Source organism: Paramisgurnus dabryanus, chromosome 8 (genome assembly GCF_030506205.2).
Source record: "Paramisgurnus dabryanus chromosome 8, PD_genome_1.1, whole genome shotgun sequence".
Classification (NCBI taxonomy): Eukaryota; Metazoa; Chordata; class Actinopteri; order Cypriniformes; family Cobitidae; genus Paramisgurnus; species Paramisgurnus dabryanus.
In genome coordinates this window covers 7,922,354-7,933,487 of record NC_133344.1, presented here as the reverse complement: position 1 = coordinate 7,933,487, position 11,134 = coordinate 7,922,354, and the positions used below count along the sequence as shown (strand labels likewise).

General features: G+C 34.3%; 1 protein-coding gene across 1 annotated transcript; it reads right to left on the bottom strand.

Moving 5' to 3' along the window:
* Positions 1–2,870: 2,870 nt before the first annotated feature.
* rab38a (RAB38a, member RAS oncogene family) lies at positions 2,871–10,549 on the bottom strand. Its single transcript, XM_065280007.2, has 3 exons — positions 10,188–10,549; positions 6,252–6,532; positions 2,871–3,807 (listed from the first exon to the last, which is right to left on the bottom strand). Exons 1-3 carry the CDS (start codon positions 10,387–10,389, stop codon positions 3,655–3,657), a joined length of 636 nt encoding a protein of 211 aa, XP_065136079.1. The 5' UTR covers positions 10,390–10,549; the 3' UTR covers positions 2,871–3,654.
* Positions 10,550–11,134: the final 585 nt, after the last annotated feature.

Below are 11,134 nucleotides of genomic sequence, written 5' to 3'. Positions count from 1 at the left end.
TTATTTTCAATATAAAAAGTTTTGTTGCATTGCTAGTTTTTGTGCAACATCAGATTAAATTTTTTTCTCCCACATTTACTGTTCATGGCTGATTTTTCCCCATTGATTTATTCTCTATTGGTTTGTGCAGTGCTACACTTTGTGTGTTCTCTGCTTTCTGTCTTTATTTTGGAGTAAAAAAAATGTTGTTCTCTTTTATAGATCGGATAGGGGGGCCCTCATACATACCTTCACTTTGGGCCCCCAATTTGCTATACCCGCCACTGATGATTTGTGGCATAAAAGAAAGCAGGGTGAATTTTTTTTGTCAGTCATCCATTTAAATTATATTAAGCCTTAAAGTTCTGCATAATTAAGGGAGTGACCACTTGAGTAACGTTTGAATTGAGCTAGTCAGGTGTGGTTTCAGCAACCAGCCACCTCAGCTTCACCCACGTCCCGGCTCTTTACCCATTTTCGGTTATCTGCGAGTGATGCTCAGTGAAGCGCGGTCAAGATGGCGGCAGCAGGCACCGCCAACTTAAAGCTTCAGACAAGCTCTTCACAAAAGTTTAGTGTGGACCATATAATAAGCTTTGGACAATGAAGTGAGAAACTGAACAACAATGAATTCTGTGATCATAATCTGACGGCGTGAAATGCTCTTATCACAGGACTAGCACATGAATGTGTATCATATTAACTCACCATAAAAGAGAGAGCGAGCAAGTTAATGGGGATGTTTTATTCATTGACCGTCATGCTCTGGTTCTCATATGAAATGAATCCTCCAACCTGTGTGTCGGGTCAGAGTTAAATTAACCTGGAATATCTGGGAACAAATGTATTTTATTAGGAGCTGTGAGGCAACTCTGTCATCTCAAGTGATCACATACGCCAAGATTGGTTTTAATAGCAGATTATCCCAATAAAACTGACTCAAACATAAACAGAAGAATTGCAATTCATACTTTTTATTTTTAAGTTTTCATGTCAGGTAATTCACAGCCTGTACACTGCAAAAAATTATTTTCAAGAAAAAAAAATCTTAGTATTTTTGTCTTGTTTTCAGTAAAAATATCAAAAAATTCTTAAATTAAGATGCTTTTTCTTGATGAGCAAAATGACCCAGAGAACAAAACTCGTTTTTAGACCAAAAATATCAAATTTAAGTGATTTTGTGCATAAAACAAGCAAAAAAAAATCATCAATGGGGTAAGCAAATTTTTCATGATTTTTTCTTGAATTTTGTGTTTGAGAAAAATGTTAAAGATTTGCTTAACCCATTGTTGATTTTTTTTTGCTTGTTTTATGCACAAAATCACTTAAATTTGATATTTTTGGTCTAAAACTAGACTTATTTTCTTGGGTCGTTTTACTCATCAAGAAAATGCATCTTAATTTAAGAATTTTTAGATGTTTTTATTGAAAACAAGACAAAAATACCAAATAATTTTTTTAAGTAAGATGTATTTTCTTGATGAGCAAAATGACCTGAGAAAATAAGTCTAGTTTTTAGACAAAAAAATAAACTTTAAGTAAATTAGTATCGAGCCCCTAAGGTGACATTGGAGTAAAAAAAATCTAAAGTTTAGTTTCATGTGCTCATGTGAAACCTTCATGTGAAGAATTTTTTTTAAAGTTTAGTTTTCACGTGGTCACGTGAAACTATCACGTGCGGTATTTAATTTTGCTCCATGTCTCCTTAGGGGCTCCATAAATTAGTTCTTAAAACAAGTAAAAAAAATCTGCCAATGGATTAAGAAATTTTCTTTTCATAAACACTTAATTCAAGACAATATTTCTTATTCAATTGGCAGATTTAGTTTTTGCTTGTTTTAAGCACAAATTTGCTTACATTTTATAAATTTTTTAATTGAGATTTATACATCATCTGAAAGCTGAATAAAAAGCCTTCCGTTGATGTATTTACAATATTTGGCCAAGATACATCTGAAATGTGATTGTACAAATATCTAATTGAGAAAATCACTTTTAAAGTTGTCCAAATGAAGTCCTATAGCAACACATATTACTAATGATAAATAAAATTACGGTAAGAAATGTACACACTGTAAAAAAATCTGTAGAAATTAAAATTTTTATTGCAGCTGGGTTGCCGGTAAATTACCGTAGATTTAAATTTATGTTATTTACTGGCAAGAGTTTGTTCAAAGTTGAATAAATTTTAAATATTAACAAGTCTTTATCTTTACAGAATAAAACTATAAAATAACAGCCTCATGCAAAGCATTCTGGGAACCAGAAATCATCATCAAACTTTTTCTGTTTTTTGCTTCAGATTTTGTTTCCCAGAACGTTTTGCTTGATGCTGTTTTTCTAGTTTTATTCTGTAAAGACAAAGACTTGTAAATGTTTAATGTTCATTTAACTTTGATCAAAATGTTGCCAGTAATAACATAAATTTAAATCTACGGTAAATTACCGGCAACCGAGCTGCAAATTTCTACGGAATTTTTTACAGTGCAAAATATATTCATGGAACATGATCTTTACTTAAAAACCTTAAAATTTTTGGCATAGAAAAGTGATAATTTTGACCCATACAATGTATTGTTGGCAATGGCTATAAATGTACCTGTACTACTTACGACTGGTTTTGTGGTCCACGGTTACATATATCAGATTGTGCATATAAAATCTAAGCAGAATATAGTTGCATTCTCCTAAGACTTGAACTTTGCTTTTATAAACTTTGGTAATATTCAACCATTATTTTATTTTATTTTTCGAGAAGTGCTCCTAAACAACCAAAATTACAAAAGAAACGAAACAATCATGTTATACAATAAACTCAAACCAGACCTCTTGCTTTTTCTTTTTTAAATAGTGTATGAAACAAAAGGCACAGACTTTATTAGATTGTGTTTATTATCTCAGAGTCATTCTACTGTTTGGGTAAATACAGGGGTATTTACAAGATCTTATGAGCTTATGAAAATATTTCACCAGCTGTCTTACAGACACACGATAAATAAAAATGTTACCAGTTCATAGTATTGAAGTATTAAAAAAAAACAATCCAAAACAAAGTGAAATCTGAAATATGTGGAAAACATCCAACGGCACCAAATCAACGTTATGAAATACATACATTTATCATTCATGAACAGCAGGACTTTTGGCATGTTTTGTGGAAAATATTGAGGTTCGATCCACACAACTTCTTTTTGCATAATGTGCATACTTTCTACATAAAAATAAAGAGCAGAGAACATGAATAACAGTAGGAACACCAAAATCCAAGGTTTTTTTGCATTTTAATAATATGGCAAGAACACTTAAGAGATCCTCATATATGAGTTACAGAGAAAGTGGCTTACAGAATTCCCACAACTTTCTTTTTCCTCTTAAAATATTTTCTGTTCTGCAGAGTATTCCATAAGTTTGTTACCATGGAAACGAAGGGGTGGCAGGGTCTTCAGCGTAAGACGAAGAAGATAGACGAGAATAGGATGAGAAAAGAGGAAACAAGATAAAATGAGATAAGTAGAAACAAGATAATAAAATGAGACCGGATAAGATAACAGAAAACGAAGAGACGAGACAAAATGGAACGAGACAATGAGAGAAGAGATTTGAGATGAAACCAAGAAATGTGTTTTGGGATGCTGGCCCACAGTGGTTGGACATGTGTGTGTTTGTGTGTCTCCCTTAGGATGTGAAGCACGCCGAGCAGGTTCCTCTGTGGCTGGACTCCTGCTGCGGTGAGATGGTGTCTGAAACCTCCGAGTGTAGCACATCTTTCTCATTAGCTATTATGTGCTCCACCAGACAGTGTGCCGCTTCGTCTATATTAATATTCTCCTAGAGAGAGAGAGAGAGAGAAACATGACTGTCAGTGTTCACACACCTTGTTTCTTCTAGCTGTGACTGAATTAATGAGCCCCTGAATATTCATGACCTTGGCAAAGAACTGTGATTCAGCAGAAAGTGTTTGAACAATTTCCTGCTTTTCTTCTGCTCTGTGAGCTCTAATAATCATCACACATCTATACACACATTTACAACACAAAAATTCACAAGTAATAGTCTATGAAAAAGCCAATAAGGTCAGTTATGCTGTCAAGGCCAAACTAACACAACAACACACAAAAGAGAACAAGCACTGTGTGTGTCTGTGTATGTGTATGTGTGTGTGTTATATGACAACATTTCTTGTCCTTCAGATGTATCTTTTCTGAGCTTTGTGAGCTAATGAAATTTAACACACACATTCAAAGAAACAGTTCACCCAGGGTTGCCAAGTCCATGGTTTTCCTGCGGAATTGGGCTACTTTAATACTGTTGCCATGGGCTGTTTTTCAAGTTTGCAGGTTGAAGCAACCCCAAAAATATAATTTTTAGCCCCAGGAATGCAAATTTTACCAGATAAACCCTGCAAAAAAGGCAGATTTTACCCTCAGAATACAATTGTGATTTTTACAGGAGAATTTCAGATCAATATTGGATTTTGATGTCAGGCCAGTTGGGTCTTGACGTCAGGCCAAAGTTGGGTCTTGATGTCAGATCAGTGTCTGATTTTGACGTCAGGCACATGTTGGATTTTGATGTCAGATCAATGTCTGATTTAAAAGTTAGGCCAGTGTTGGATTTTGCCGTCGGATCAACATTGGATTTTGAGGTCGGATCAACATTGGATTTTGAGGTCGGATCAACATTGGATTTTGACGTCAGGCCGAAGTTGGGTCTTGACGTCAGGCCGAAGTTGGGTCTTGACGTCAGGCCGAAGTTGGGTCTTGACGTCAGGCCGAAGTTGGGTCTTGACGTCAGGCCGAAGTTGGGTCTTGACGTCAGGCCAAAGTTGGGTCTTGACGTCAGGCCAAAGTTGGGTCTTGACGTCAGATCAGTGTCTGATTTTGATGTCGGTCAAAGTTGGATGCTGACATGGGATCAACGTTGGATTTTGACGTCGGATCAACATTGGATTTGGAGGTCAGATCAACATTGGATTTGATGTCAGGCCAATGTTGGATTTTGATGTCGGATCAAAGTTGGATCCTGACGTGGGATCAACGTTGGATCTTGACGTCAGATCAATGTCTGATTTTAAAGTCAGGCCAATGTTGGATTTTGCCGTCGGATCAACATTGGATTTTGAGGTCGGATCAACATTGGATTTTGAGGTCGAATCAACATTGGAAATTGTACGTCAGGCCAACATTGGCTCTTGACGTCAGGCCAAAGTTGGCTCTTGACGTCAGATCAGTGTCTGATTTTGACGTCAGGCCAATTTTGGATTTTTATGTCGGATCAAAGTTGGATCCTGAGATGGGATCAACGTTGGATTTTGACGTTGGATCAAACTTTTGAGGTCGGATCAACATTGGATTTTGACGTCAGCCCAACGTTGGTCTTGCCGTCAGATCAATGTCTGATTTTAAAGTTAGGCGAATGTTGGATTCTGATGTCCGATCAACATTGGATTCTGACGTCAAATCAACATTGGATTTTGATGTCGGATCAATGTTGGATTTTGACGTCAGGCCAATGTTGGTCTTGCCGTCAGATCAATGTCTGATTGTCAGGCCAATGTTGGACCCTGACGTTAGATCCACGTTGGACCCTGACGTTAGATCAACGTTGGACCCTGACGTCGGATCAACGTTGGACCCTGACGTCGGATCAACGTTGGACCCTGACGTCGGATCAACGTTGGACCCTGACGTCACATCAACGTTAGACCCTGACGTCGGATCAACGATGCATTTTGAAGTCAGGCCAATGTTGGATTTTGACGTCAATACCCAATGTTGTGCAGATGTCAAGGTGAATTAAAATATTTATGCTAGTTTTGAATTGGGTGAAACCCCAAAATGGGCTAACTTTAATTTTAGGGTGACTTATTGCTTCATATGAATCTCTCTACCAGTTAAAAAGCTGTGCTTAAACTGTTACATTTTGATCTCTTTCTGATGTTATTGTTATTTTATAGTCAAATTATTAACATTCAGTTGGTTTAAACCAGGGGTCACCAATCCTGCTCCTGGATGGCCGGTGTCTCTGCAGAGTTTAGCTCCAACCCTAATCAAACACACCTGAAGCAGCTACTGTTATATATGTCCTCCTAAGCATCCTAGAAACTTCCAGGAAGGTGTGCTGAAGCACGTTGAAGCTAAACTCTGCAGGACACCTGCCCTGCAGGAACAAGTTTGGGTACCCCTGGTTTACATTAATGATGGTATTCAATCTCAAATAATTTTGAACCAGTTCATGTGTCACCTTTACATAATCCACATTACTGTATGTACCTTAGCCGAAGTTTCGAACCACCCTACAAATCCATTCTCCTGGCAGAACTGCTCCATGCTGATGCCATTGTTGTTCAGGACGTCTCTGCCCTCGTCACACTTGTTGGCGAGCAAAACGGCAGCCACTCGTTTGCCGTTGTTTAAACTCAGCTTAGCATCGAGATCTTCCTTCCATTTCTTCACCGCCTCAAACGTCGATGGCCGTGAGACATCGAAAACAATGAAGGCCCCTGTAGCCTCTCGATAATACACTCGTGTCATGTTCCCGAAACGCTCCTGACCTGTGAAAGGTTGGAGTAAGAATAAGCTCTATGAGAAATACACCAGAGAGAGATGCAGAGACCAACATAATGATCTAATACAACATTGATAAACTTTATAAATCTCTTTACAAAATGGTTAGTTCCAGTCCTTGATTCTGATTGGTCAATAGCTGTGTTTTATTTATGATAAATCACAGCTATGACCGCTGCACTCAATGAGTCTGTGTTTCACCCTTAGCAATGTAAACAGATGTGAAACATTCTTACTGTTCACAGTCCATCAGGGACTATTTTATCCAGCGGAAGGAAGGCTTTTAGTGATTTTACTTAATGAAAGTTGCGTTGATACATATTTTTTGCTTTAATATTTGAAACGGGTTTATAAAAGCAATAAAGTACATAGAGTATGCTGTATCGTTAATAAATCATGGCTGAAAGGATTGCATTGACTCAGTTTTGTGATGTGCTCAACAACGCCCTTCAGGTGTAACTTATTTAACGATACCGCACAGCTTCTCGTACCTTATTGATAGCTAGAAATGTTTTTTTTTTGTTTTTTTAGAAAAACCAGAACTGTAGGTGATAAAATGTACTGAAGATAAAAGCAGTGTGAAGCCTGGATTTCTTGTCTATCTATCTATCTATCTATCTATCTATCTATCTATCTATCTATCTATCTATCTATCTATCTATCTATCTATATATATATATATTTATTTATTTATTTATTTATTTATTTTTTAATATATGCTAAATACATTTTTTTAAAAGTATGCTCAAATAAATATCTTTTTGAATTTGTAAATATATTTAATTTTATCCTTTATATATCAATATATATTTCAAAATGTATTTAAATGACAAGCAAATTCATTTCTAATTTTACATATGGCAAAAAGTTTATTCTTTGCAAATATATATATATATATATATATATATATATATATATATATATATATATATATATATATATATATATATATATATATATAATTTTTTTTCTATTTATGAATTTTTACAAAATTTGACAAAATACTTTATACAATCAAGGTTACAACTTTTCCCCAAAATTACCCTCCCCACCAAATTAATTAAACTAACAAAATGCAATACAATAATGAAAAACAATAATAATAAAAAGACAATTGAAAAATAAAAATAAATAAATAAAAATATAGATATAAAATAAAAGAAATAATAATAATAAAATTATATACACATAAACATAATTAGTGAAAATAAATACATACCTCCAGGATAATACAATTCAATACATATTTAAAGTGGTCTTTGCATAGTTATAAAAACCAAACAATTTCAATGGTGCAAAAATATATTTTAAATATATGCTGCAATATTTTGTTTAAAATAGATTTAATTTTAACCTTTTCAAACTTGTTATGTTTACAGGTTTGTAAGATAAACAAAGTTTTTCTTCCAATGTGACATGAATATATTTCTTTGGATTGAAATATATGGAGGGCTAAATATATTTTGTAATGCTTTCAGATTGATCTATTTTAAAATATATTTCAAAATATAAAAAATTGTCAAAAAATATATCTGTGAAAAATATTTTTGTAAACATATTCCAAAATATATTTTAAAATATATTTTTTCCTTATATGGGTATATCTGCTGTATTAGCTCCATGTTTACTTCTAATAAGATGGTTTAGAAGATAAGTGGCTTAAAAAACACTTGTGGTTGAATATATAAATTGCACTTTGTGTTGGTTTATACCAGCATTTTCCCAGCATGAAAACTGGTCAAATATGTTTGCAAATATTTGCAAAAAAAAACTTTGGGAGAGATTTTTTTTGTGCAAACACTGCACTGTATGGTATGGTGTACTGTATTATATCATATGTACATTTCTCCTGGAGACATTTCATTGTGACTTCCTGATGATCACTGTAGATGCACAAAGCAAATGTTTATATTCAGTCAAAACAATTTTTACCCTTTTCTTCTCTTTAATCCACGTGATTTAGTTTGAGATTCTTGCAGTTATTTCCAAAGGGTCTGAGCTAAAGCCTGGATATCATTAATGAGCAAAAGCACATTCCAGAGGCTAACATTCACCAAATCCACTGTAAACTCCAGTGAGCTTTAGTCTCCTGTGGTTAAACCTAAACTCTGAGCTCCGAGTTCAGATTAATGTCAGATACTTATTGCTGAGCGAAATGCAACATCACTTTCCCATCAACGTAAAGCATTTAGATGTTTATATATCTTTCTTTATTCTTCACTCCATCCCAGCATCTACAGCTGTAGTCATGGCAAGAACCGGTTAATTCATTCACGATCTACAAATCATCTAACTAGCACGTTTTTGGCCTTGGGGAAAAAACCGGAGTAAACCCACGCTGACAACAAGCAAACTTCACACAGAAAGGCCACCTGACCTATCTCCAGCACTTGAACCGAGGACCTTCTTGCTGTGAGGCAACAGTGCTATGTGCCACCCCATGTTCATATATCAAATGTAATAAAATGGTTGCCATACATAGCATTTCAAAGGAAAGGGAGATTAAAGACAAGGTTTTCTGTAGCTCAATTTAGTTGATTTTATTAGAGCACAGCACAAAGGTCGGGGGTTCAAGTCACAGGAAACATGCATACTGATAAAATAATGTATAGCTTGAAGGCATAGTAACTTAAGTCACTTTGGGTAAAAGCATTTAGCTAAATGCTAAACATAAAAATATAAAAACTTAAGTCATAAACCAACAATATTGTAAACTTTACGGTTGAACTGCAGAGTATTATAAGCTTTGCTCCTGTCAGAGATTCTCCTGTGTTTTTATTTACAATGACGTTTCTGTTTTCTCTTTCTTTTGTAAGTGAAAATCTCCCTCACATGAGCGACTAACACATGACCGCGCATAACACATGACCGCGCAGAGCGCGCCCTCAAACAACATTCCTCCAGAGAGATTTTATGAAACAAAAAGACTAACCCAGTTTATTAGATTATCACATAGGCCCTATTTACATACAGAGGAATTTATGCAATTATATTATAGCCTACAATATTATAAAGTTATTTCGTAACTTGAAAATGAAGTTATAAAAATATAGACTTTTTAAATTAAAACACACGAATGCGCCCAAAATAATTTAATATTAACATTTTAATATAACGATGTTATTAAAAATAATAAATGAAATTTGTTAGTTATTAGAGACTATAAAATATAACGAAAAGAAATGACATGTTTCTCTTACGAAAATGTACCATGGTTTTACTAAAGTTAAAATAAAAATCAATTGTTACTGTAGTAAAACCATGGTTTTGTTAATAGTAATCAATACACCAAAAACATGGTTACTACTTTTACCACAAAAAAAAAACATGGTTAATTTTCGTAATTGCATATACAATAATTTAATATGACAATATTAAGTTATGTAAGGCCAAAAAATATATCATATTTACATCATCATTTTATATTATTTTTTAAAGTTTTAAATATATATTAAGTCATCAAGTCATTCATCTAAATTTTAATACGTTTTAATAAAACAAATGTTTATAATTCCAATTCATTTCTATTCGAATTTTATAATTTTAATGTATATTTTATAGTCAACATGTATTAAACAGCATTGTTATTTATTAAATATAACCCTAAGACATGATGAATAAAGTAAAGAGAGAGTGATTTACCGGCGATGTCCCATAGCTGCAGTCGGACGGTCTCGTGCTCGAGGTTCAGGACTTTAAGCGCGAAATCCACGCCGATCGTCGCTCTGTAGTTGGCGGAGAAGTTCTGGTGCACGTAACGTTTAATGATGCTGGTTTTCCCCACACCCAGATCTCCTATCACCAGAACTTTATACAGGTGTTCCTTTAGGTGATGGTTCTGCATGGTTCTGTGAGATGAAGCCGAACATGGACCCGTATGAGTCGCAGAGAGATTGAAATAAGAAACGCCCAGGCCAGCACAGGAGAAGCTTGTGACTCCAGCATGAGACCACAGACTCACAAAGACTCAACATTTCACCACAGACCAATGATAGAAAGACTTTAAATGTTGGAAATGTGGTTTTAAGATTCCTCAAACACCCTTTCATGAACTTTGCAATTGTTTTAAACTTTGATGTCTGTAAGGCTAATATTGAGGACTACCATACATTGTACAGTAGCCTAGTATATTAAACTTCGTTAAATACTAATAATATACTTCAGTATTTTCTGAAGTAAATTTTTGTACATAGTAGTTAGCATATTAATTACTACTAGACTTTGTTAATAGTGACATTGTCATGTTGTTTATTGTAAATTGTAGGTTTTTTATCACAATTTTTATAATACTAATATTGTAGGAACTATTGCAATTGCCTGAGAAATTCAATAAAAAAACTTGTTTTAAAAGCATACATCAGGTTTATGTCAATGTACTGTTAATTTATGTTCATTTTATGAAATAAAAATTACATTTGCACCTTTTTTATGAAAGTTAAGACTGAATGGACCTGAAAATTTCAAATGGTGTAACCGCCAATTGTGCCAAAGAATTAGAAATATTAAATATTATATCCACCTTGATGGCATGTAAGCATAATCATCAAAAATATCTTTTTAAAATATAATTTTATTAGTTATTTCTAAAT